This window comes from Fusarium flagelliforme (assembly GCF_020744385.1).
Source record: "Fusarium flagelliforme strain FIESC 12 MPI-CAGE-AA-0113 chromosome Unknown B0J16scaffold_1, whole genome shotgun sequence".
NCBI classification, from domain to species: Eukaryota; Fungi; Ascomycota; class Sordariomycetes; order Hypocreales; family Nectriaceae; genus Fusarium; species Fusarium flagelliforme.
This window is the reverse complement of record NW_025763503.1, coordinates 2,906,810-2,934,470: the sequence shown is the minus strand read 5'-3', so window position 1 is coordinate 2,934,470 and position 27,661 is coordinate 2,906,810. Positions and strand designations below refer to the sequence as shown.

Genomic DNA, 27,661 nt, shown 5'->3' with positions numbered 1-27,661 from the left:
ACATCTGCGTAACTGACCCTTGCCTCAGCCTCTCCCTTCCACAGCAGGGATCCCGCCTCCACTGCTCACAGGTCCCGTCGCATTCCGTCATAAGCAATTAACCCAAAAAGCTACTAGCTCATACTCAGTCGAGGCTGCTCGCCCGAAATCTTCTTTCTCTAACTCCTTGGGAGGGCCCGCTCAGTCCAGATAATCGCATCCTATCCCATCCCATCCTTCCCCTCCAGCTTTTTTCCTTTCTTTCGTTTTCCCATCTTCATCAACAACAACCACTTTTTTCTTTCTTCTATTCTTTTTTTGCTACTGGCTTACGGCCATCTGTTTTTCCATCATGGGTATTCTTCAGAAGATGGCTTGGTCCAAGAGCACCAGGATCAAGGTCATGATCGCCATTGATACGGTCTTTTTCCTCGTAGAGATCATCTCTGGTTTCCTTGCCCACTCTCTTGCTCTTATGGCTGATGCCTTTCACATGGTAAGTCATCTGTCGCCACATGCGAATTGATCCCCGAACAACGACTGACTCTGTATAGCTCAACGACATCATCTCCCTTGTTATCGGTCTCTGGGCTGTATCTGCCGCGCAAAAGACCTCCACTGACGAATTCACCTTCGGCGTACGTTTAGATCCAGTCGCAATACCCTCAAGCATTCGATCGCATAACTAACCATCCTCCAGTGGGTTCGCGCCGAAATTCTAGGTGCCTTCTTCAACGCCGTTTTCCTTATCGCCCTCAGCGTCTCGATCATCCTCGAAGCCTTGACCCGATTCATCGAGCCCCCGGAGATCAGCAACCCCAAACTCATGCTTATCGTCGGTTCCACCGGTCTTCTATCCAATTTTGTCGGTTTCTTTGTTCTTGGAGGCCACGGTCACTCCCATGGCCCTGGCGAACACGACCACGACCACGACCACGATCATGATCATGATCACGGACATTCTCACGACCACGTCCACGATGCCGAAGAGGGCCACGCCGGTTACCACAGCTCTCTCGCTGACGAAAGCGGTCGCGCTGCTGAGGTTCTACCTGAGGGTGTCATCCAGCGCGCAAACGCTTCCCGTAAGAACGGCAAATCTAGCGACACCAACAGACATTCCACTCATTCACGAGGCCGCGACTATCATCGATCCAGTAGGAGTGGACATTCTCGTTTCGCTAGTCTCGACGACTTGAGCATTCACCCAGCTAGTTTCCGACAGAGCATTATCGAAGCTACTCGAGGCGATGCCAATGAGGTCAGCGAGAGCGAGACCGATGCTGAGAACTCTTTGATTATGGAAGAGGACGAGGCCAATGAAGAGTCCCCTCTTCTCAAGGGTGTCGCTAAGAACGGCTCATCCCTTGGTCACAGCAAGAACGGTTCGCACTCTCACTCCCACTCCCACTCTCGACGACCCCGACGAGACTCTAGCGTTCACCACGGTCACCACCACACCCTTCCCAAGGATGCTAGCAAGAAGGACAGTCATGGTCACAATCACGCTGATATGGGCATGAACGCTATGATCCTCCACGTCATCGGCGATATGCTTGGAAACATTGGTGTCATGGTTACCGCTCTTATCATCTGGCTTACCGACTGGCCTGGCAAGGAATACGCTGATCCTGCCGTCTCCTTGTTCATTACTGCCATTATTCTCAAGACTTGTATTCCTCTTACCCGGGGCACTGCCCGCGTTCTTCTACAGGCCACTCCCGAGCACATTAGCGTCCCCGAGATTCGACAAGATATCGAGGCTCTCCCCGGTGTCATCACATGCCACCACATCCACGTCTGGCAACTCTCCGACACAAAGCTCGTTGCAAGCATGCACATCCAAGTTTCCTTCCCTATCGACTCTCATAGCGGTGAGAAGTATATGGAACTGGCTCGCCGTGCCCGCAAGTGCCTCCACGGTTTCGGTATTCACAGTGCTACGATACAGCCCGAGTTCTGTTTCGACTCCAAGCACGCTCATGATGCCGATGCCGCTGCTCTTTCCTACGATGGCGGTGCCGATTTGACTAAGGGGGATAGCTGCCTCCTCGAGTGTATCGACGACTGCCAGGCCCAGGGTTGTTGTCCGGCCGATTCATCATCCAAGGCCTCATCAACAAGACGAGCCAGTGAATCGTCGCACAGCGCATCTAGTCCTCACGCGCACGAGCACAATCACGACCACAGTCACAGTCACAACCACCAGCACTAGTCGCTCTGGTATTCGGCCTAGGCTTTAATACGCTCGCTGCCACATCCCTATACCAAATAATTTCCTTTCTTTTTGTCATAAAAAATCCAAAACAGGGTTCGGCGTTCTTATCGTGTGGGCTTTCTCTCACATGGCTATGGGACTGTCTTAGGCAGAAGTAGCTTGCACAAGATGTTGTGTGCTAGTATAGTTAGAGAAGCGATGCTTTTTTGATGTATGATATAGCTGTCGATGAACATTGATTCTTTTGTATTACGCACTCGTTCATGTTTTGATGTTGTCCAAGAATTTTGGACTTGGTGATGATCTTGTGCTATGTCTTATGCGATTTGTGCTGTGTGTCACTGTACCATCGGGAGTATAGAACAATGACGGTAGTCATGTTAGGAGAAACATGGAGTGGTTTGTCTTAGTATCGAACGGAACTAAACCAGCAGGGAGATACAGATGAATCTAGGTACACTGATGTTGTATCACAGCTATCTCTACACCGATAGAGAACAACGGTTATCGTGTGTTGCCAGACTATGGAGACTCGGCATATAGAGAGGGTGTGCAAACTGTCCCTACGCCCGCATGTCATATAGTTTCATCTATTAAAGTTTCTCATTAAAGTAGTCATTTGAAAACATTGCCTTCCACTTCGTACCCCTTGTTAACAATACAACCATTTAAGGTAGACGCAGTGACCATCAACAAGGCCATATCCTTGCTTAGCTTGTTGAAATGCACAACATAGCATTGATGGTTCGCATAGTGACTCGATGCATGAAAGATCTGAGATTAAGGCGAATGTTGTGGAAGTATAGTTCACCACAGAAACGGATGCTCTACGTTGTTAGATTGCCGAGGTATAAGGATTAACCATGAAGTGTTAGCTTAGTGGAAAGCTTCAAGTTTACGCCTAACGAAAGCAATCCGTATTTGACCTTGATTTGTTGTTTGTCATGGCTACTAGCTTTTCGTCCATTGACTGTGTCCTTGATACTTCATGGCGCTCAGCTATGTCTTGTAGACAAGACTTTATTCATTCGATAAATAATGAACAGACTCTCAAGCTAACTTGATGCTATCTTCCTCGCTGCTTCACTAGTTCCATAGCTTCTTGAGCTCTTGAGCTTTTCACGGGTGGCTGGGCGGGCGGTCTAAAAGTCGAGGTTCGGGATGCCCCACTATGAATGGCCATATCCAACGCTGCCACATGTTCAGCGCCCGTGTTTTAGTGAGTTTCTCCCCTGTAAAGATGGGGTAATTAGCGGATCTGGAGCTGCCCGCTGATCCGAGATGGGGCTTACGACAGCTATCATGACGATGTAAGTTTAAAGAACCGAGAGTCAAGATTAGCGATTGCTTGGCTCTTCTAAGACATGTATTATATCAATTGACTCAGAAGAAACTATAGATTTGCACAGAAGAAACAGTGACATATACTAAATGTGAGGCTATCTTACTTTTGTGTTCAAGACCCTGCAACTTGATGCGCTGCAAGTGCTACTGTAAGCTAGTGGAGTTTTGGGCAGCCCCAACTTCACCTAAATGGATCAACCCACTCTTCAATCGTGCGAGAGGCCTTTAGATGATCCATCCGCTTTCATATCATCGTGATTGGCGAGCTTTGCCAACTCGAGGCGGTGACTACTTTTTGTCTGTTTCTTGTTTGTTCCTTCTTCCAATGGAGAATCCTTCCTCCTACAACACCATCCATCAGTCATCATGAGCGAGAAACGCAGTCGTCGTCACCGCGAAAAGGACCGCGACCGCGAGAAAGACCGTGACCGAGACCGAGACAGAGACAGAGAACGTGATCGTGATAGAGACAGTCTTCGAGTGCCCCGCACTCGAACCCACCGTGGCAGCTCGAGGAACTCATCCAAGCAGTCATTGGCAACACACGAAGAATCTCGTTATTCCTCGGCCGCTCCCGCAGCTCCTCCGCCTTCCTATTCTTCATATCCTTCATATACCTCGAACAATCCATATGGCTCCTATGTCGGCTCAGGTTCCAACACGGCCTTGAGAGCTGCCTCGTCTCGATTCTCTCTCAACGACCAGTTCGCTGCTACTCGAAAAGAGTTTGACGCCTGGGACGATGACGGGAGCTCCATCTACGATAATGGGATAAACGAAGAGGTTGAGGAAGAGGAGGAGGAGGAGGCAGAAGAAGAGGAAGAAGAAGACTCAGATGACTCCGAAGCGGACGAAAAGGCCCCTGTGAAATCGACAAAAGGAAAGGATGCACCATTGAAAGAGACCGCCATTGCGCCTCCCAATTCCGTGGTTACAGATTCCAACTTTTACGACCTTTTCTGCCTTCCTCAAGATGCGCAAGGGCTATCACAGCAGCAAATCCGAAACGCATACTATCGTCTCTTCGTTCTCTTTTACCCAGACAGCTATCCCGAACATCTACGACCAATTGCTCGCCAGCAATTCCTCCAGGTGCAAGAAGCTTTCGAGACGCTCATTGATCCAGCACGCCGAGCTCAGTACGACCTGGATCAGTTTGCAAAAGCTGATGATGGAGCGACAAAGTCAGAGTACGAGATTGCTTTCAGAGAAGCTGTTCAAGACCGCATACAAAACAGTGTCAGCACGAATTCCGATCTGGGTATTCGACTAGATGCATCTGAGTCTCTCAGCGGCAAGCCAAAGCTCTCGATTCTGGACTTCTCCTTCAGTCATTCCGTCACGGTCGAGCTTCCTAGGATGCAGAAATTGCTGCAGCCCGGAATTGCCCGGATAGAAAGTCTTACTTCCAAGGAGAAGGAAGCAACCGATGGTCCAGCACAACCCGGTATCCATGTTGCTACACCTACAGTGTCTATTACAGGATCCACCTATGGTATTGCAAAGGATCTCTCATCAGTGCCAACATCGCTGTTATACGACCGATACCAGCCTCTTTTGCCCTTGACGATTCCCAGGCAGAGGCTCATGCAGCTCGTCGAGAACAAGTTTGCACCATTGACCACCCTTCAGTACAGACAAGAGTTCCTCAATCGCTCGATGTCCCCGTCACCGGACAAGCTCAGATGGATCAAGACTGCTATCGAAGTGGAGGCTGATGTTTTGCCTGAGTTCTCTGCTAGAAGCCGTTTCTATCACCACTTCCTTCTGCCCAAGTTCACGACCCCTACCATTGCTGAAACTAGCATTCAGTCTTCACGGGATTGTGCCGTGTTCCAACCCCGTGCTGCTCTTGGAATCTATCAGATGATGCGCCATGGCACAGGCTTCTTCCGCGCAGACAGTGGTGACTGGGGCTATGGTTCTGATCAGTACTACCGCTTCTTCTCTGAGCATTCCACCATCAACCCAGACTTCTTCAATGCTGAGGCCCCCGGTGCTACTCCCAGCATAGAAGTTGGTTTCCGCACAGGACTTTCAGACAGATTGCCAGCCCCAGGTGCCTCAGATTCTACTGGTGACGAGGGAGGAATTCGGGGTCTTGACTACGAGATCAGCACATGCAAGCATGGAACATGGGCTATCTCTGCTTCTGCTACGCCCACTTCAGCAGCTGGTGCTCTACGATATAGCAAGGATCTAGCTCTGCCCTTCCAGGCTCCTCCAACGTCCCTGGACCCTGGCATGCCCAAACCTGCACGTCTAGAGGCAGAGCTCTGCTCAAACAGATTCCAAGATCAATACTTTGCTGTCCGAAACCTCTGGTCCGTTGGTCGCTTTGCACGCATCGGTATCGAGGTTGGCATGAGCTTGCACAACCTTCACCTCTCCGTCTACTGGTCTCGTCTCGGTCAACGACTCAGTCTCCCCTTGCTCATTGCGCCGCGATCACTACTTGGGCCACAGGTACTCTTCTGGGCTGGTGCCTTGCCTTTTGCCGGTCTTGCTGCGGTGCAGCTTGGTCTGAGCTATCGCCGTCGTCAGCGAGCTTCGCGTGGTCATCGACGTGTTCGCTCAGATGTCTCTTCTACCGGCAAGCCAGTCGCCATTGCCCGGCATCGATACGAAGCAGACAACGTCACCACCCTCCTCGCACAACCCGTTGAAGTCCGCCAGAAGCAGCAGATGTCCCTTGGCGGACTTGTGATCATTAGTGCGAGATACGGCATCCCCAGTGAAGACGGTCTGCTGGTACCGGGCGACGATGTTGCTGATGTGACAATCGCTATTGCCGCCCTGGTCAACGAGCCCACCTACGCCAACGGACCTGCCTTGGTGATCCCTCAAGGCGTGCGTAAGAGCCGTCTGCCAGGCTTCTGGGACCCTGCGCCTGACCAGGAGAAGGTTCTCCGTGTGGAATACGTATTCAAGGGCGAGTCGGGCTTTGTCGAGGTCGGCAACCGTGATGAACTCGTTCTTCCACCTCAGGCTTAGACTACACGCCTTGACTCACGTATCTGTAGGTGTATATAGGACTATGTGTTATGACGATCGACGAACAACAAGAATGAAACGATAGGTATGGAAAAGAAAAAGAATAACGACATTAAACAGTGGACGAGATATTATTGCATACATAGGTGTTGTATCATGGCGACAGTACTACAGATGATTTGCTTGGTAAATAGAAACATACTTGGCTTAAGAAACCCAGAAAAAATACAGCTTTTCGATTCAAGGCACGATGCATCGCGATATGTTTCTTGGTAGAAGGATGATGTCGACTTCATTCTGCTTTATCACATAACAGGACTCCACTACTTGCAGGTGCTGAGGGAGTATCTACCGTCCAGAAACACTCGGTACTGAATGCTGGATCTCACATCGCCACAGTACAATCTCAATGGTCATGTAGTGATATACAGCAACTCCAATCTCGATGTATTGTCATCATACACCATGACCCAGGTACGTGCATCTCTCAGGGGCTTCAGAAGGTATCAAATTTCCATGCACTCACGCATCATCTACGAATGTTCAAATGCCTCGATAAGAAAGAGGAACATGGCAGCTCTCAAGTGAAAATATATGTTACCTGTCTTGACTAGAGTTCTGTTTGCTTCCAGTCAAGTCCACCCAGAAGTCACTGGAGTGAACGTCCACATTCATTACTTGTCGATTAACTGTAACAAGATGAAGACCATCAAACGATATAGTCTCTCACGGCACAAATCAAACAACTACTCTCATAGATTCACTTCAGCAATTACAAGCTGTTGCGCTATGCCACTACCTGGTATCTGAATCTCTTCATATCTCTCTGGGTTCTTCTATGCGCTCCCTATGACATTCAAACACTTAAACACACGCCTCCCTCTAATAAAGCGCATGAACCAAGACTTCCAGCCGACCAAGAATATGGTCGCACCCAAAGTCCCTATCAATCAATAACTCATGCACACAGTATCCATCACACCTGTCAAAAACCATCACCCCCATCGATTGGAACCACGACACCTATCCTCAGCGCATCAAAAACACCAATCACAGCACTCATCCAGCCCCTCGGGAGAAGTGCTGCAAGCATTTAGCCCAGGGTCGCTGGGATGGGCCAGCCTGTTTTGGAGTACGCTGCTGACGGTTTGATTATGGGAGACTGTTGGTTCGGGTTTTGTGCCTTATCTTGGATGAGAACAGGTTTCTCTGGGCATTTTGACAAGGATGCATAAAGTGTTGTAATATTAGCCATTAAGCAAAAAGACGCGCTCATATACGATAATAACAACAACTCACCATACAACCTATACAACCACCAATATCACAAAGTCCAACCTCCCTAACCTATACCATCAACCCAACTCATCACGGCGGCCCGTAGCGTCAACCCGTCCCATCCATCTCGCTTCCCCCAACCTCCAAGGGCGAATTACTTTGCCTCTGTTCTCTTCACCTGCGCTGTGCCGTAGAAACAGCCCTGTCCCTGGACAACTGCATCCCGTTTGTAGCACATGCGCGACGTCGTACAGCGCCTCGTGAACGAGTTCAACGGCATCTAGGATTGTGTTGTGTCACTCCCACGGACGATATGCCCTGATTTTGCAGCCCTATAGATGTTTTGATAATACTGGTGCACCTTGATTTGGAAAAACATTGTGCATGTTCCATTACTGCAGTCTTGATGCTAGTCAGGTCTAGTATCATGGCCAAAAACACCGCAAAGTAGATCTCCATGTTTCTCGTCTTCCTTGGCAGGCGAGTTCATCGATGAAGCAGAGTAATCGCCGATTAGAATGGTGATTCATATGCAACCTTGCGGGGTCTGTGCTGTAGCTAGAAACAAGCAGGCAGGGATTATACCAGATTTCCACGATAATTGATGCTCTACTTGGGTAAAAGAAGCGTTTCAGCTGCTTCGCTTATCAACAAACAACACCTCAAGCGTGGTCTTCTTTGAATCCTCTATTGGATCCTGAACCTGCATGGATCATGGGTAAAGAAACAACAACAATCAGCCACAGTTGAATCTCCCTGACCAGGCCAACGATGGCGCCATGAAGTGAGTGTGTGGGCCTTTATCCTATCGGAGAATTCAACACTTCGGATATCGACCTTTCCGTTTGTTTATTATTATTCTCAAGAGTCTCAAATCATAGCGCAGGAGAACCTGTTGATCATCCTTGCTCTGTCGTGGCGCAGTACATATTCGATGCATGCAGTTACAGTTGCAGTTGCATTTGCAGCACGCGGAACAGATCTCTTGCCTTTGCAGAAGTTGGTAAACAAGAACCATCTTCTTGGTATTCTTCATCCAAGAAGGACTGGTACAGAGGCAAAAATATCTCGTAGTCAACGATAGCTCAAGCCACAGACTAAGGCACGCCATCCAATCCGTAACTGGAAATAAAGAACCGAAACCAGCAAGCCACAGTCCAAATACCTATCATATGTCAATGTCAATCTTCTTTAGATTCTCACTTTATGCTTCTTGCCTCCTCGGTCCACTCGGCACATGGCATGAGCTATTTGATACGATCCAGGTTACATCGCATTTGCGTAGAGCTGTTGAAACAAACATGGGGATTTGATTACAATCAAGAAAACTAGCGTTGACAACGCACGCACGACCTGGGATTTTTGGTGATACGCGGGCGCCTCAACGGCTAGAGGTGTTCGTACTCTCCAAATCGCCTGATATTCAAGAGCTAGTCTTGTACCCTGAGCCTTGCTAGCTCATCGTCGGGAACTGAACTTACAGCATGATGACAATTGGGCGTAAAGCTCTAAGCCATTGGGTTCGCTCGTGTTGACAGCCTGTCATGTGCTGTCACCCGAACTTGAGACTGCACATGCCGTACCAGGTTCGAGACTTTTATGCAAATATCTTCATCGTTCATGTGTTTGTAACTCGAAACAGAAACCCAGCAGAAATCCATGGTTGTTGATCGAATTGACTCTCAAATCGCGATCATGAACCCCACAGGTCCCATTTCCAGGCCCATTGCGGGGATGAACCAAGAAAAGAAGACGACGAACCGTATGACCGCCACACGAGCCAAGGCTATGAGCGAGCAGGGGTACATAGGCGCTCTGGCCAACTCAACGGGCAAGAGATGCTCAAGATCATAAAGACCGCGCTCCAACTAATCAGAATGCTTTTCCGTCATCGCGACTGGTCTTCTTCATGCCTCTTTTGCTCTTAATCTTTTTCAGGTATGCGGTATATGGCAGTGTTTTATCCGACTCGACGAAACGTTCCGCGGGCCGTCAGTCGTGCAGAATGTTTACTTCAATGGTAAGACAGGCAACTTATGAATCAGTCAAATCGTCGCTCGGCCTCGCCTATATTAGACCCCTCCTCTCGGTGGCTGGCCTACTGGCGTTGGAGATTCCAGCTTCCGACTTTGGTGTCTCGAAAAAGCAAACATGGCGATACCATCAGCCAACCAGAAACGAGATCCCGACTTCACCACTGATCCTCAACAAGGCTGTGCCCTGTCAAATCTGCCAGCGCTATTGTCTGACAGCGAATTGACTCAATTGCGTGATATTATGTTTACGGCTCGGCGAGTTTGATGAGCCTCTCCGAACATGCCCTCATTGGACCGAATCCGGTAGTATCCTAAGTCCAAAGATCGTATTCCATGTCAATCATTCCAATTGATCAATTGACGTCTCTCGTACAGCATAGCACTATGCTACTTTAAATCCGTCATCCTTTTCTGCAAATCCCATCAAAATCGCCATCATCATGAACCCAAAAACACCAAAATGTTCACATGCATGGATAGATAAGCATGGATCTGCGGAGGGGGGACGTTCGCGTCAACAACCGACATGTCCATTCTCAACGCTGATAGGCCGCTCGGTCATGACCATCTTCACAGCCTCCCACCTCTAGCTGACAGTTTCCAGTTCCTGAAGCATGCTTTTAGCCCGACTAGGCAATTGGGACTTGATCCGCAACAGGTTGGTAGGCAGGTAGCCTTTGGTAGGGCAGACTTTGAGAGTAAAGAGTGGCGGCTATCAACCTAAAAATGCCAGGGGTCGGCCTTCAAGACGAACCATTGACTGCAACTCGTCGTCATGAAAATGCATGCAAAGCTGGAAACCAATCCTTTTCGGGACCTCTCTAACATTTGACTGGATGGTCGGCTTCTTGGCCTTGTTGGCTTGAGATCCAAGATCGTGGGTTTGTGCGAGAGCTACCTTACCCTTGTCGCTCACTCGCATCTGCCTCTTTCGGATGCAGAACACATCCCGCTCGGTGATTCTGCGTCTTATCTCCATGCCCATGTTTATTGTTTATGTTTATTTTGAAACTCGATACCGCGCGCGATATAAATCCCATTGTCCGCGGCAACATAGTAACTACCAATTATTGCTTCTTCTCAACATGTGATGCTGTTGGGCCACAGATGTGCATATTCTGAAGCAGATATCTTGGTAATTGAACACTATTCCCGGGTTCCATCCTTGTAAATTTGGCATTGTGACCACTTGGCGCCATATTGAGCGTCAAATTGGTGGGGAACACAGAACATCGAGGTATGAGGGCATCAACAACAAAGATGCGGGGAAGTTTCAAGTGAAACGGAACGTCAACAAGCCCTTTTTGTTGGTGTAGCGGGTGAATCAGTTCGGGCTAGATCATGGATGTTACTCACATCATAAGCAGATTGCTCAATTGGGAACTGACCAATGAGATAACGCATATGCATCCCCGCGAAACTAGACCCGCAAGTGGACCTTACCCTGGAGAACCGCAAAAAACATGGCTTCATGTTTGACAACTTCAAGACTTGTTCATCCAAGGGACCAGAAGGGTCTAATGAGACACTGCAACGGAATGTCGACCCTGGTATGGTTTTGAAGGGTCCAAGGGTAACCGGACAAGTAAACAGAGTCGAAGAAGCCATCCAGGTCGTCCTGGGCCAGGGTTCAAAGTGAGAAACAGCTTCAGTAGACACATATTAGACACAAATTTGACCAAGCTTTGGGCTTGCATGAAGGCTCAACGGTTGGCTTCAACCGCCAACGCAGAGTCTTGTGCAGAGATGAAGAATGTTTGTCTAGGTGATCTACACATGCTTGCCCTGAGGATCCACTAGACCCTAGGGCCAGAACCCAGTTGAGATAGCAACAGGTTGAAGCTATCACGAAAAATCTCTTCCGAGTCACTTCACTCGGCTTTCTCCGTCGAATGGGTCTCAAAAGTTTTCCATACCGATATTCTCCAGCAGCATACGTAGGTAGTATGATTTCAAATCCATCGGTATTCTTGCGGGGCCTTTTGTTGAAATGTTGACTGCCGGGGTTTCGTCTCTTTATCGCGAGTTGCCGAATAAATACAGACTGAGGAGTACAGTAACACCGAGCACTAAGGCAGGGTTTGGTGGCGAAAATAACCATTCACCAGAGAAACGCTGCGCGAGAGAGGAGCTGGTGAGGGTTATTAAGTAAAAGATGTATTTTTCGGATGGGGGAGAGTTAAGATTTTCATGCCTGTCCGCTGCAAAGGTCGTTGAAAAACGCGAGGTTGGCATGGTCAGTGGATACCAAAAAGGTTGTCCTCTAAGCTTAGAGGTGATAAAAATCGATAGCCTAAGCGCTGGCGTAAGCTTGCATAAGGTGACCAAGCTATTTCGTCTTTCACGTTCTCGATCAAGATTTCTGATAATCTGATGACACTTTTCTCTTCGGAGCCCATGGCCCGTATGCCGTGGTGATGTAGTTCCGGCAAGCAAGGTACTGCTTGGCGGTTGGTAGGTTAGAACCAAGTGGGTTTTTGCTGCTTTTTTCTTTTGGTTAGACTCCCCTTGCATTCGTTCGGTTCGTGGAAAGAGGATGGCGTTTCCGTAGAGGCGTCATGGATCCAGTTTGGCTGACCTTGCCTTGCGTCGCTGTGGTGAAGAAGCGAGGGATGGAGTCTGGTCCGCTTAGCAGCTAGGGGATCATCTCTGCGGCAGCCCGGCAGACAGGCCAAGGCTTGCATAACGTTTGGTCACGAGACCCAGATTGGCGCGGATGGTGGAGGAGAGAGGCGTGCACAGGAGTAATAATAGACAGGAGACAGGAGTCAGGATTGAGATTGATTGAAAGGAGAACCTAACCAAAGAGAGAACCCGTAAGGAACGGAAAGAGCTCTGGTGAAGCGCGTAAAAATGGACCCTAGAGGAAAGGAAGGTACAGTACCGTAATTTAGCGTGTTCTTTCCCATGAGGTGTGGGGGCAGGTGCTTGCAAGTGCCAAACCAAAAAAAGAATGGTGCTCGGGTGATTCAGCCTCATTCCATTGAGAACCAGTGGCCAGTGAGAAGGAGATAAAAGGTGCCGTCATTTTAGGCGGGAGGCTCCGCTTTATGGAAGGCTTCTGGAACATTTTTGCATTGGACTGTCCCTAAAAAGCTGCTTGCTATCCCAAGTTAGGTACAGCTCCAGGATTCTGACACGTGCATTTTGTGCTTGGTGTTTTGTGCAAGTTCTGGATCCCTCCTGTACGGAGTCGTGATCGTGGATAACCTCAAATTACAGTATGGTCGGGGACGAGATGGAAAAATTTACAGATGAAGCGGATTAAGAAAAACTGAATCTGCAGCCCCATGGTCCATCGAGTACCACTCTGTCGGGCAAACCAGATAAAATGTTACGTATGTATTGAATCTGAGCGGCTCACGGCAATTGTCGAGGATTGAGAGAGGGGCTGTATCCATCGCCGCGGGCCGGAGGAAGAGGAAGAAGAAGAATAGAGGGTAGTGAAAAAACCCACTTCGAACCACTTTGGTGACATCCGCAGTCGCGGGTTTCAGTCCTCGGAGAGGCAAAGATCTCTCTCCATCCATCCAGTCCCTGAATCTTTACTCTCGCGGGTCCGGCACGAAGGAAAAAAAGAGTGGATGTTCAGTCAATGCGTGCAACTTGATAACCAGCGATCAATACCTAGTGATACAGTGAATTCATGGAAGGGGACGGCCTGTCTCAGGAGGTTTATCATCTGTCCAATGTCCGCCCTGGGCTCAAATTTTATTAAAGTGATTGTCATGGTCCCAGCGCCGAACCGCAGCATCCGCTCAAAAGGTGGAAATATGAGTAGTCAGCAGTAATAAAACCGTTTGGCTGTGACCCAACAGCTTCATGCGAAACTAATGCTGGTGTTGAAGAAGAAAAACTCTGCTCGGCGATGGTCTATGTTGGAGATGGAGTGGCCGATGCGATGCAATGTGATGCAGACTCCCTCCCCTACCTGCTCCATCGTGACAAGCCTCAATATGGCATGGGCGTGGAATATCTGTTGGTGATGACGATGATGGTGATAATTTTATGTATGTACTTGTCCAACTCCCCTGGTGTATTGTAAATTACAGGCGGCTACTACTGTACTGTAGGACTGGGACTACCACTAGGCACAGGTGGTGTAGTGTAGTGTAGGTAGTGGCTCCTCCATCTCACGCGTCTCGCAGCAACCCATGTACGTGGAACGTGTATCGAGCTGCAAATCATCTAAAAGGCTCGCGCGTTTTCCAAGGCGCTTTTTTGGCGTTTATCTCACAAGACACGTTTAAAGAGGGAAAATGGGGTTGGGAATGGGAATGGGGGCGCACGCGAGCAAGGGGACGGGGTAGATCTTAAGGGTCTTTTGGTTCCAGCTACAGGCTACAGGCATGCATTTCAGTGTCAAAGTGTCAGCATCAGCGTCTCGGCTTGGGCGTTATTCGTTGGCGGATGAGTTGAGGCGGAGGCAACGACGCAACACTATGCACGGCAGCAGGGCGAAGCGAGGGATGATGATGTCTGCGTCCTTAACAAGAAACAAAAAAGTTCAAAGTTAAATCAGGCTGACGCCAGAATCAAGCAACTCGATCCGAGACGGACGGATCAACGTGTCTCTGACTGTCTCGCACCCTTACCTATTGTAACTTGACCCTTAACTCTGCAGCACCAAGACTTAAAGTACGTATCTTATACTGCAGTAGGTAGGTATGTACATACAGAATATAGGAGAAACCTAACGCGCTCTCCTTCAGGGGAAAAAGGAAGTTCAACATACGAGAACTGCCTAAAGTTAAGCCTCGTTTCTAAAGTGCTTGCACATCCTGACGTATAGAATACTTTGTCTCTTGCGATTGGTGTTTCTGCAACATCTGACAGTGGCAGCACTCCTGCAAGCCTTTCTGCAAGCGTGCCGTACGACGCATACATTACTTAGCCGTCCCAAGTAATACATGACCGAGGTTACCGTTGCTGTTACTGTTACTTGCCGGCTGCTTTACAAGACAAGACAACTCCTTCCGAAGTATTGCGGCTCTGTTCAAGATTCGATACTTTCAATCTCCACCGTTTCACGGGGATACGCGTGAGAGTAGCCGGTCTCTCAGATGAATAGAAGGGTCCGAAACACGCCTTGGTCATTGTTTCATCTCGTTTACCATCTCTGGGGAGACTGTAGCATCTCGAGAGGCAACTGAGTACGTATCCAATATATTCACGACTTCTCCATCATGAAGTCGCTGGACCTGAGCCTGAGCCTAGAGTAAATCTAAAAGTGAATGCGGGGCAAAAGCCACTAGTCTACTGCAGTTGCAGGGATCTAGGCTTTAAATGGAAAAGTATTTCGAGGTTCAGGTCCACCGGGTGAAGACGTCAGTGAGGGAGAGTTGAAACTTGCAGCTCAGATGTAAGGAATTGATTGAGGCCAGAGGAGTCGTAGACGCGAGGTTGACGCGGTGATCGATCGGGTTCCAGATATACGGTACATTATAGATTTGAGGCAGAAATATTGAATCTGGTCTGACCATTGACGCACGTTGAACGATAGGCAAAAAGCCACTTTTGCTAAGGACAAGGATCAACTTATCTCAGCTAAGTGCTGTACTGTATCTGTACTTAGCCGAATCACATCACATCGCATCTCAATCACAGTCCAGTAAAACTAAAGTCACGCTTTAAATCGCGAATCTGCCACGCTACTCTGAAGTAGAGACCGATGCACTACTACTGAGGCCGTTTGGTGTTGAATCGAAATTCAGGGACAGAGACTTTTGATACGCCAATGGTCCGTTCTCTTCAACTTCAGCCAGGAGGATCGACATGGGAAAAGTGGCTCAGGTTCCGCGAGACGTGGCTTGTGCTTGTGTCTATTGTTTTGTCTCTTTTCTAGCTGTCTGAAATTAGTATAGTCCTTGAAATCTTGTCTATAATTAATACAATGACAGATGAATTGCGGAGGAAACATTGAATATCATCTCAATCAGAGTATTCACTACGGCTGATTTGCCTCCGGAGTTGATGTTCCTGGTGTGAGGGGTTTCTCAAGCCAAGGGATCTTCTAAACGAGCAAGTCAGAGTTTAAATCTTGGTTGAGTTTTTTGATAGTCCGTAACCGTCGTAGTAAAGAGCAACGGATGATTATCAGATGTGATTTGAGGTTAAAAACGTCATGGACATTCAAGTTCTTCAACTCCAGCCTCTTGACTAAAGGACCCATACAAGTCATCATCAAGTGATGGATCTCATCCTGTATCCGTAACGAATGAGGCATTGCATACATGAATTAGAGGATCTACAAGCTGGCACACCACTTCATACGCCATCCATCCATTGCCACGGTTCCCGTAGCGCAAGTTTAGATCTTGAACTCGACCCTCCGCGTCGGGAACGGCCAGACCAGGGGATGCTAATGCTGATGCTAATCCTGATCCTGACTGATCATGATCCTGGACGTGGTTCCTGGGGCTACCCCTCACACTGGCGCCTGCATGTGAGAAGTGAGCAAGAACAAGTTTGATGACAGAAAAAGAAAAAAAGAAAGAAAATCCTTCAGGCTATTGATGCCCAGAGACTTCAGGCTTGTCGAGAGCAAACATGAATTGCCTCACTTCCAAGATTAAACAGTCACCCTTGCCTTGATCAATCTCCTTACTGTTACCGACTCACTGATTCAGCTGCAGGTTCATGTCCGTTACTGTCGATCCAATACCTGCCCATTGAGATATTTCTGTCAACTTCCAAACTGTTAACTTCCTCCTGCATACAAGTCTACAGGGTTCTTGGAGCCAACTAAACTTAGCTCGCCCTTCCCTTGAACCAAACTTCCGTCTTGCCTTTTACAGTGACAAGTCCACCACACCTCCCGTCTCGTTCGCCCAGCCACCTGGGTCCGGGCCCCAGAATGCGCTCAGCAGAGTGAGAAGATCGAGGTTGAAATGCGCGTCCAAGGCGTCTCATTGGTTGCTTGAGTCGTAGTAACTTGCGTACCCGTCGCGGGCGCGTTAACAACGTGTGCGTGAAGACGAGACGGATCTTTTTAATAAAGAGAAAGGGGTGCTGCTGGACGTGTTCTGACTCTGACTCTAGTTTCTAATGTGTTGCTTTCCGGCTTTCGGGCCCATTCGCTCTCTACGTGCCTTCTTGGCTTGGATCGTGTGCCCTTTTGCTCGGCGTATCTGTACCTTTGTGCCTGTCTGTACCTGTGCCTGTGCCTGGACTCTACAGCTGATATTACTTGTTGCGAGTAAAAGAATGTGGAGGTCTCTTGACGATCCACGCCTGGCTGCAGATGGCACGCGAGTAAGAGCAAATGTTCCTGACTTTGGTGAAACTCTGAAGTGAAGCAAACATGAGGAGTCTCTCCTTACACCGAGTTGCGGTATCAATACGATACGATATTGCAGTGTGATAACTCACACGGGTGAGAAACTGTGGCAGTGGCACCGAGTACAAAGCGGCTGAAATCATGTTTCACGGACGTTATCATGACTTAACTTGACTAAGAGTCGGTGACATTGGCATTCGGAACGTAGTCTAGACGGGTCACAATGTTGGACCCTGAACAAACTCCGACATTCCTATGATGCCATCTTCAATGGAGAGTTTCACCCACAATGTCATCTCTGCAGAAGTCTGACTCGATAGCGTTTCTCGTTTCTGTCGGATTCTCGATCGTGAGGCCGTTTTCGCTCGTCGACTGGGCAACTTGTGGAGGATTTAGTAGAGTTTTTTTCTTCTCCTCTGCTCTAACCTCCACTGTGATAACTGATTGACACTCCTAAATGCACTTGCACAGCATCACTGCGTCATAATCTTCACAAAAGATCTCTTAGTCGGTATCCGCAGTTATGCTTGTGCCCCGGTTAACGTCTTATGCGTGCCATCCCTCCATTTATACTTACACTACAAGCATAATGTACTACACTACTGTACACCACACTACGGCTACGGCCTGGATCCCTCGGCGTGGGGAACCTCTGGTCTTTTTTACCATGTGCGCGCGGCGTAGTGGTAGTGGAGAGGAGTGCCATTTTTTCCCTTGCAGAAAAGGCGAGCATGGGATACGGATGGAAATGAAGAGAACGGGCATGGCACGTTTTACGAAGATGGGCGTAAGTTTCGGTGAGGCCTATACTTGTACTTTCAATTTGTTTGGGAGGAGTCGCATCCATGCCCTGGGCTGGCTAGAAAAGAAAAAGGGACGAGCAGAGCAGGGCCATTTGGTGGTGTTGGTGATGTCCTTGAAACGCCAATGTGATGTGACATGATATCCATACTACGGTTCAATCTAGAAATAGCCTATCCCTATCATGTCCATGTCCATATCCACTGCACCGTACCAAGTCACTGGCCTCAGCTTCAGTCTCGTCTCCATGGATGGCGCTATGTATAATGACGGTTGATATGGACCTGACACTACGCACCAACAAGGACTAAGTTGCCTCGTTACAATAATCACCACGTTTTATTACTGCATGTCAAAAAAGTAGGTATCGCCAAGCACCTCCTTTTCTACCCGTACTACGGAGTATCTGTACTGCTTGCTTACTTTACATGGATATGGGGTCTCTAGGAGAACCCGAGATCGTCTTATGGAGCAACGGAGTATTATTATGAGAATGGGTCCCTGATGCCCGTAAGAGGTCCAACCGGATGCGCATCGGATGAATAGCGATAGTTTGCTTTTGAGTGGCGTATCGTAGTCATCTCTGGCACTTGTTTGAGTCCCGATGATGATTGAGATTAGTATTTGTTTAAGGGGATCATTCAATGTCTGGAACACGCAGATGAGGCTTGACGATGAAGTCTGACAGCTCACATGGAGAAAGACAAAGACAGTCAAGTCATGATTATGCTTATGTACGGGATATGCGAATAGTGCCCATATTTGTGAATGGCGTCGTCAAAGTGGAGATCAAAGTTGACTACGACTCAGCGAATGATACTCCAAGCAAGGACAAAGCGGGCTTGGCAATCAAAGTCACCTCACCTCACCACAGACTCAGATTTTAGATTTCGACGGATACTGCCTCCATGCTGATCTGTGATGTGAGTTGCAACAGGCATGTGCATAGACAGAGCCTACTACTGACTGACAACCCAACGTCTCACGACTTTTGGTGCTGCTGTACTCTGTACCACGCCTGGGCCGTCACCCCTGAAGCCTGAACTGAACCTGAACATGACCTTGACCTTGACCATGACTTGAGCCAGGCAACGCGAAGTGCAGCGCAGCACAGCACAGCACAGCAAGGACCGCGCCGATGAACTAACACCACGGGACGGGGAACCGCGATAAAAACTTGACGTTTCTAGCTAGAAAGCCGATAATCAATGGATGGATGGATGTATGCATATATCCAATGCATTGAATGTACAGATGACAGGCTGCACAGCACAACACAGCATAAAGACGGTCCACAACCAATAAGAGAAGAGGTATATCAACCTCCAATTCCAATCTAGCGGTTAAAAAAGCCCAAAGCTACAGCAGCACCTCTAACTTTAGGAGGATACACGCTGTGGAGAATTACAGTACTTTAATGTGAGGGAGAGAGCAAAGCGAGATGTCTTCTTTTCCCTCACTGAAATCCATGCATGATTAATTGGCCTTGAAATGCAGAAGCGTGACATAGCCAAGTGATTGGTTCAAGTAGGGATGCGGCACTCAACTCAGCAGAACGCCCACCTACAGTACAGTACAGTAACCAGTGGTTACCTCAATATTAACTGTAATTCAATTGCCATAGGTCTAGGCTTTTTCAACGCCTCAAACTCCCTTCCGTCGTCTCCGGAGGGGAACCGGGGTTGTCTAAGATAAAAGTCAAGATTAGACTGAATCGATCGGTTACTTAGTATCTATCAACTTACGAGTTCTCAGCTAGTATAGTCTCGTCGCGTATCAATGCTGAGGAACGAACGACACGGTTGTCGAGAAGACGGGACAAGACGAGACGAGACGCGATGATGGCTTCACGTTCCCGTCACTACTGTAAGCCCTGTGGATATCAGTAAGCGCAGCAGCAGCAGTAGGCTTGGCTCATAGGCTAACCGTCTACACGTTAAACTCGCACGCGGGTTACTTGTGCCGGGCAACGCAACGCAAGACTCGTTGCGGACAGCCCAGCCATTTGTTCACCCATTGATGACGGTGTATTCTCACGTTGCTCCAAGTTACGACTCCATTCGAGTGCAGAAGCGTATGTCGTCTTGCAGAAAGCAAAAAAAAACTCTTTTGATCATGTCATGAGCCTATCATTGGACCAGATTTCCATCCTGTTTTCAAGGTATTTTGCAACCGGAGCAACAGTGATTTTCTCTCAAGCTAGGCACATATCTGATGCGATGCTCTGACGGTTGATACTCTATTTTACCTTTTGACAGCTATAATTGGAGCGTTCGTCTCAAACCAGCCCCTGATGCATCGCCTTATCTTGAAGATGGTGACTCGACGGTAAAGTATCTCATGATTTCTTGTTTCATTTACATCAGACTAGGCAGTCTGACTGTTACAGCCAGTCAGTGCGTTGACACTGAATCAATATGACGGTTTCTTTTACGAGGTCGGCCGGACATCTGACCGACGACAACCTAAATATTCAATGTGTGTCTTGTCTTGGTTGGCATTGAAGACCTGCATGCTGTGCTGTATATACTGTAGATGCGACGGTCCCCTACAGCTGGTGTCTGCCGACTCGCTGTGGTGAGCCTGCGCAGTGCTTCCTCAATGGGCCGCCTGGTCTTGAATGGACGTACAATGCTTATAAACAAGGACAATGGGCCGCCCTTGGGTGACCCGTTTAAGCGACCATCACAAACAAACAAACATAACCAAAAGATGTCGTGGCCGCTTTACGGATACAGAACAGAGGGTTCATCCAACTTTAAAGGCTGGTCGAGTATAGGATCATCTTGTCTTTGATCATTCGGCCGAGTGCATTGTGCCACCAAGAGATTGAGTGTTCAAAGAATACGCCAACCATTCCGCAGTAACTGTCGATGTAGTATATAATCCAAGATTGCTTGACTATCTTCATGATCAAGAAACTGTCTAGCAGCCATTGTTTCGCATCCTGTATCAGACAAATGTCTTTACTATTGAATCGGGATTATTAACCTCCAATGTTAGTTGATCATGATGAATCAATCCGATCAATGACCACCACCAAATAGATTGAGTAAAGTGCTTTTTATCGGCAAATATGTTTCTGCTCTAAAGCCCGTCATCATCAAACAACGTTTCTTTTTCACTTTTGCATATTCATACATATTGCATCTTGAACTTTTTTACGTATGTAGGTCTCACACGCCCAACCCAGTCAGTCAAAGTCAAGTCAAGTCTCCATCTCCATATCCATCAGCGCGGATCCCTGCCTCTGCAATCAAAGCTAGGCCGTATTTTCCCAAGCCGAGAGACAAGAACACGCTACGACACGACACAATTGGCACAAAATCGCCCAGGCCCAGCGGAGGCTCACACGCTTGATACACGCTTCACGTCGTTTCCAAGCCTTGGATCTTAGCTTATTAGCGTCCTCCTGCTGCTAATGTATGTACGTATGTACATTGCCGTGCCTTGCACACCCCGTTTCTTGTGCTGTGCAGACCAGTTTGTGCTGTGCAGCAGAACATCCATTGCTTTCACACCCAGAAAGCCAAGCCCAAGCCCCCTCCCCGCCTGCTCCCAAGCACAAGCTAAAAGCCTGCCTGCCTCCGAAGAAGCGTTCCTTGGTGAGGTCAAAGTAGCGTCAATCCAGCCCGCAAAAAGCGAAAAGCGAAAGCAGCAATAACCAATGCAGAGAAGCTTTAGAGATTGAGATGAGACGATGCCCGATAAGTCGGTAAGGAGAAGCAAAGGAGGGGGAAGCAGATGGCAAACGGGCTCCCTTTGTAAAGATAAAAAAGCAATATGAGAGACCCTTACTGGACAGATTATTGGTAACCATCAAATCTGTAAAAGCAAATCGAAGCTTCCTTTTTCCTCTTCTCAGGTTTCGGTCGCGGACCAGGATTCGGTTTGATTTGGTCTGGTTTGACTGGACGCTGGACTTCCTCCGCTTGGTGGATGGAGATGGGATGTGGGTGTGCAACTCCTGGTGGCCTCCTCCTCTTCTCGGGTCTCCTAAACAGGGGCCGGTTTAGGTACCTCCACCAAACTGTTAGGTTAGACTGACAGGTACCTGCCTGTAGCCTGGTCAGCGCACCTTTTAGAGGAGTACCTACCGTCCAGTAGCGTAGCGTACCTGTAGCGCGTACCCGCAAGCGGTACCCGTGCCAGGAAACCAAGGAAGGTCAATTCAAGGTCAGGCAGCCCAGGCAAGAGCAAGAGGCAGGTAAGAAGCTCCTGCTCTGTAGTTCAGCAGCTACTAGCCTGCCTGAGGTGCATACATATTCACTTTTATGCTGCACCCCCAACATCCATCCATATCCCAGTACACACCTTGACCTTCACACCCCAGCAAGGATGGGTCCGTCCAATCCATCCATGGGATCCATGAATCTCGCTCTGCTCTGCATTACTACTGTCGAGTTAATGTACAGTTGGTTAAAACTACTCTACTCGCGTACCTCTCACCCAGTCCTTTTCCCTCTTCTCTATCCTCCTCCTACCTCTCTTCAACCTCCCTCCTCCCCTCCTCCTCTCGTTTTGTTGATTCCCTCATTACTCTCATTTAGTCTTCAACTCTCCCGAGCAGGCCTGAAGACATAATTGAGAAGAGGCATCATCATTTCTCTCTCTCCCATCACCCAACCACCCACTTCAAGGGCCTCTTTCGCTCAACAACTCTCCCTCCACATTCCCGCCCTATTAAATCAAAGGACAGGAACAGGAAACCTTTCGAGCCTGTGAGACGAACCGGATCAGAATCAAGGAAACAAATAAGTGAATCAAGAACACCTTTACTGGTATTTCACTATCTGTTTCTATTCTATTCCCACTGCCAATTCCTTCCCTCCAGCTTGACTGTCTGTAAATTCCTCGGTTGCAATTCAAATCCACCGGGAATTCCAATCTCAATTCACTCCCTCTTTCGCTCCCGCTTTCGCTCCCGCAGCCGACGAAAAGCCTCCCATCGACGCGCCCGCTCCCTTGATTCACTTCATCGAAGCAACGAAGAACTAGTTCGCCAATCAAATTCCCCGTGACCCTTTGGACCACTAGGAAAGGAGAACTTCTACGACAAGTGACGAGTGAACTGTTAGTTATTCCAGCTATCAGTCCATCACGCACGGCCGCAATCAATCAACCACCGACTCATTCGATTTCGTCACTGCCAATTTTTCCGATAATCGAACTGTCCTGAAGCTTTGTTAGAGATTAGGTATGTAACTAGGTAGCTTTGCTGAGTCAATGCAAAGCATAAATCTGACGGGTATCTAACCTTCTGACAGCTGCATGCCGAGTATTTTACTTCCGCATACCGCTCTCTTCTCCGCAACCTCGACGCTTCTTTTCTTCTTCCTTGAAGATTGCCCGTGGGAGACGTTAACTCGTTGTTTCCACTCAATTTCAGGGACTGTCTCATCTTCTCAACGAGTTCTGCCCAGCTCCCCGACCTGTGTCGGTAAGACTTACTCCTCCCCCCTCGATACCAAATTCGTGCCAGCCCAGCCTCCACTATCCACCAAGGCCTATCGCCCAAGGGATAAGACGTTGCAGCTGCAGACAACGCTTTTAAAGAGTGCGACCTTGGCAAAATCGAGATCACACTAGCATAAGCTTCATACTGACGCACATGCCGCATTAGAGCCCTTGAGTCGATTTCGTCTTTAAACGACCCCTTTTCCAATCCCTTTCCTTGCCTCCACTATCTGTCTAGCTACATGCTCCTGGCTTTTTCTTCTTACCAGCCACGGTCACTCTTTTCGTTTTCTTGCACGTTCATTAATATCTTAATATCATAATTCATCGGTTTGCATCACTCCTTATTGCATCCCGTAATCAACCATCATTCACTCTCTCAACTTCGAATTATCCGACCACAAGATTCCTGGCGAACCAACAGTCCCTCATTCGACATCAGCCACATAAGAACATTCCCGCTCACCAACGCCATCCACCGCCCAATATGGCTTACTCTCAACATGACGACACCTTCTTCGTCGAGTCCGATGAACCTCACCACAGAATCACAGCCCAAGAGGCAGCGAGGATGATGGCCCGCCAAAGACAAGACCTCATCGGCGTCGAACTCTCACGGTTAGCAGGTGACGAATATCTCGAGGATATCATGCAGCACATGCGCCAAATGGAGGTACGTACAGGAAATTTCCTTGCGCGCCTAGTCCGCTAACAAGTCACAGGACGAGACTCTACCTGACGCTTCCCTCATCGACATGCAACGCGAGATTCAATGGTTTATGCGCCCTTACCTGATCGACTTCCTTATCGAGGCCCACGCCGCCTTTGGCCTGCTACCCGAGACCCTCTTCCTGACCGTCAATCTGCTGGACCGTTATTGCTCTAAGCGAGTCGTCTACAAGCAACACTACCAATTGGTTGGATGCGCCGCCCTGCTCATTGCTGCCAAGTATGGAGACAAGAAGGATCGTGTTCCCCAGATTCACGAGCTTAACAACATGTGCTGCGGCCTCTACGATGCTGGCATGTTCACCCAAATGGAGATGCACGTCCTCAACACCCTCGATTGGATCATCGGACACCCTACTGTCGATTTCTTCTCTCAACTCATGGTGGCAGAGGAGGGTGACGATCAGGAGGTTGCGCACATGGCTGCTTACCTTTGCGAGATCGCTTTGTACCACCGCGACTTCGTCTCCACCAAGCCTTCAGTCATGGCTCGATCTTCGCTTGCCCTCGCTCGGGCTATTCTCGGTCGCGCTGAAGTTAACGATGGAGGTTGGGACCAAACAGAGAACGTTACCTTGATCACACTATCACACCACCTTCACCAGCCTTCACCCACACTCGCCCGCAAGTACTCGACGACCGGTTTTTCTCGCGTATCTCAGAAGCTTGCCGAGTTCATGGCTGAGCAAGCTGCCATTGCCCGTCGAGCTGCCAGCGCCAACCCTGCGACCCCCCTAGCCGAGCCCATTAACAAGCACACGAGCAACATCTACAGCACCCCTTCAAAAGGGCACAGTGCGATGGGGTTCGATGGATACCTAACTCCCCCGATCACCCCGGACGGTAACACATTAATGGGCAACCACAACATGGTCAAGGAATCATACATCGTGCCTCCTCGATGCCCAGTCACCCCCACACCTCCTCACCATGCGGCAGTATATGGTCAACAACAGCAACAACAAAACCAATACGTCGGATACGTTAACCAGCATGGCATGAACCAATAATGCTCTTCATGACAAGATATTGAATCGACGATTCGACCTCGACGTTCACACATGTACATCACCGTGGCTTTCACACACTATCTTTTTTTCCGACATTCTATTATTTGTTCGAAATCATTGCATGGTCGCACAACAGAATGATCTTTCACATATGTTTCTTGGCATTTAGCGACTTGTTTTCAATTTCTCTGCGATTCAACAACATTTTTATTTCTTCATCAACATCAAGTCTAGCGGCACCAAAAAAAGGAATACGCGGATCATACCCTTTTCATTTCAGCAATTTTCTGCATTTTATTTTTTCAGGCTCCATACGACTTGCTCTCCCGGTGTGGAAGTAATCCGCATAACCCCAAGAGGTCCTACAAGATATGGGTCATCACTCGGGGCATACTGGTTGACGACATAGATTTACAGTTTGAGGAGCCTGGTCGACCTCGAGACGGATATCAGGGAACGAAAAAGAGACCGAGAATGCACCAACAAAGGTCCCTCGCGGTGGATTAAAAAGGATACCCCCCGGATACGGGAAACAGGCGGTCAATGGACCGACCAGCTTTATTAAAACAGGGACGATGGTGTCTTGACCTCGGTCTGGTACGATGAGGCGAGCCTACTCTTCACGACGGCAGCACAGATACGCTGCATAATTCTTTCAGAGGTGTACTGGGGACCACGGAGAACTCGGTTGGGAAAGCCTACTGGTTGTTGGTCTCGGGGGAGGGATTTTGGCATTTAATCATGCCTTTGGTTGGATTTACGAAGCTTGGACTAGCTATAGTTCCTCTCTTCAAAAGCTGCCCCCATCCTGTGTATAGGTAGTTGTACGTAACAAAGACAGGCACAAAAAAAGAAGTAAAAATTCTTTAACTTTGAACTGTTCCAAATCGTATTCATTTCTCCAATTCTTCATTCCTATCTATGGTAATCTAGGATGATTCTCCGTGTATCACCGCTTCTCGATCGATTGTTTCATGTGACCTTGGTTAAATGCAGCCCATCCGTCATTGTCGGCGTTTTCTGGTTCAGCCGCTTTTCTGTGACTCTATTTGACTCTACTCTCTTTGACTCTGAATTTTGTGTTCACTTTTTGCTAGGCAGAACGAGTCTAGATCGTCGATGCACGGAGTGGAGGTTGGGAAGGCGAGTTTGACGTCAGGGAAATTTCCCGCTGTGGGGAGGTTGTAATTTCGGAAGAGACGCCAGCTTTTCCCTCTTGTCCCTTTTTCCCTAACGGCGGTCCAACCCACAGAACCCCCTGACTAGGAGTCGCACATGCATAGAACTACTGATGTAGGGCATACGTATAATTAGCATATTGATTAACGACTGGTTCTGCGCTTTTTGGGTCTACAGTAAGGGAGGTTCATAAGGTTATGGTTAGGTCGTATTGGTCTGGGTTTATGCCTCGCTAGTACCCCTGATAATATGCATGTTGGCATTTAACGATGCAGCGATGATCTGCTAATCTTGATTACAGAACCACTCTTTCGTCGTATAGGCCTTCATTCCTGAGTCGTGATAAGGTGTGGTGGTGAGAGAGATCACGTTACCAAGAGGCTTGGACCTTTCACATTCCTGTAAACCCCAGTTTCCTGGATTACGGATTTTTCTGACAGAAGCGGTAGTTGTTTTATGCATGTCTCATGAGTCGGAAGAGACGATTCAGGTTGTTGGTTCGTCGATGTTTGATGTGTAAGTCGTGGTGAGTTATGTTATAGGGTATTGTTCTGGTAGTCTTTCCGAGACAAGGCATTGAATCCGAATAACTGAACTTGACGATCCTCATAGCTGAGGATCATTCGGTTACGTTCGCGAAATCGGTTGTGCGTTTTTTTCGTCTTGGTTTTTATCTAGTGGCATATCACCCGTCAAGCTAGCTAAGACCTCTGCAGGAACCCGTGAGATGGTGTAAGTCTACAAAAATGCTCACAGCATACTTTGTTAAGTGGGCAGGCTTCCAGACTCCTGTTTTAGAACAAATAGTTGAATAGCGCATAACAGTGCAGAAGGTTAAAAAGATGAGATGAAGCACTGATACATGCGTAAGGGAGTCTTCACCGCATTGACGAGGCGCGCATGTAGGGTAGCAATATTGACTCGGCCGAAAGCGAACCAAGCAAATTAGCACTCCACTGCGGGAAACTGCGTGGCTGGGACGGAAATTAGTTCGTGAACTGGACGGGAAAGATACGACGATAGAGTACACCGTCTTTTCATAGATTGTGCAGTAAGGTAAGGAGATAGATATCGCTTAGAAGGGGTGTGTAGTCGGTGACGCCACAGTTAGCCACGCTGGATATATGCTCCGTGGCTGATGAGCATAGATGAAGTTATGCTTTGGTCGTTGAGACTCTTATTCGCTGGCTGTTTTATGCAAGGTTTATATGAACAAGGACGCCCACGAGAAGGCAAACTCACCGAATCCACCAGGGCGACTCCTCACAATGAGAAGTACTGGATCGCCAGTGATGGAATTGGTAGGTGTTGAAAGGAGACACAAAAAAGGAAGGAACCACTGCAGAGGTTGCCTTGG

At 48.4% G+C, this 27,661-nt stretch overlaps 3 protein-coding genes across 3 annotated transcripts; all 3 read left to right on the top strand.

Annotated features, from left to right (window-relative positions):
• Positions 1-211: 211 nt before the first annotated feature.
• B0J16DRAFT_16611 (cation efflux protein) lies at positions 212-2,399 on the top strand. The gene is made up of 3 exons (XM_046122311.1): positions 212-475; positions 534-617; positions 680-2,399. Exons 1-3 carry the CDS (start codon positions 332-334, stop codon positions 2,192-2,194), a joined length of 1,743 nt encoding a protein of 580 aa, XP_045988914.1. The 5' UTR covers positions 212-331; the 3' UTR covers positions 2,195-2,399.
• A 2,014-nt stretch (positions 2,400-4,413) lies between these two features.
• On the top strand, positions 4,414-6,779 carry B0J16DRAFT_327841 (uncharacterized protein). The gene has a single exon (XM_046126154.1). It carries the CDS (start codon positions 4,901-4,903, stop codon positions 6,533-6,535), a length of 1,635 nt encoding a protein of 544 aa, XP_045988913.1. The 5' UTR covers positions 4,414-4,900; the 3' UTR covers positions 6,536-6,779.
• A 17,094-nt stretch (positions 6,780-23,873) lies between these two features.
• On the top strand, positions 23,874-25,125 carry B0J16DRAFT_377727 (cyclin-like protein; the record flags this gene model as incomplete). Its single annotated transcript, XM_046130866.1, has 2 exons — positions 23,874-24,059; positions 24,109-25,125. 2 exons carry the CDS (start codon positions 23,874-23,876, stop codon positions 25,123-25,125), a joined length of 1,203 nt encoding a protein of 400 aa, XP_045988912.1.
• Between the last annotated feature and the right edge of the window lie 2,536 nt (positions 25,126-27,661).

Excerpts from the sequence above, each read along its gene's own strand:
- B0J16DRAFT_16611 (XM_046122311.1), top strand. The coding sequence starts at position 332 with ATGGGTATTCTTCAGAAGATGGCTTGGTCCAAGAGCACCAGGATCAAG. Across the intron at positions 476-533 it reads TGGCTGATGCCTTTCACATG|CTCAACGACATCATCTCCCT; the intron begins GTAAGTCATCTG and ends GACTCTGTATAG. Across the intron at positions 618-679 it reads CTGACGAATTCACCTTCGGC|TGGGTTCGCGCCGAAATTCT; the intron begins GTACGTTTAGAT and ends ACCATCCTCCAG.
- B0J16DRAFT_327841 (XM_046126154.1), top strand. The coding sequence starts at position 4,901 with ATGCAGAAATTGCTGCAGCCCGGAATTGCCCGGATAGAAAGTCTTACT.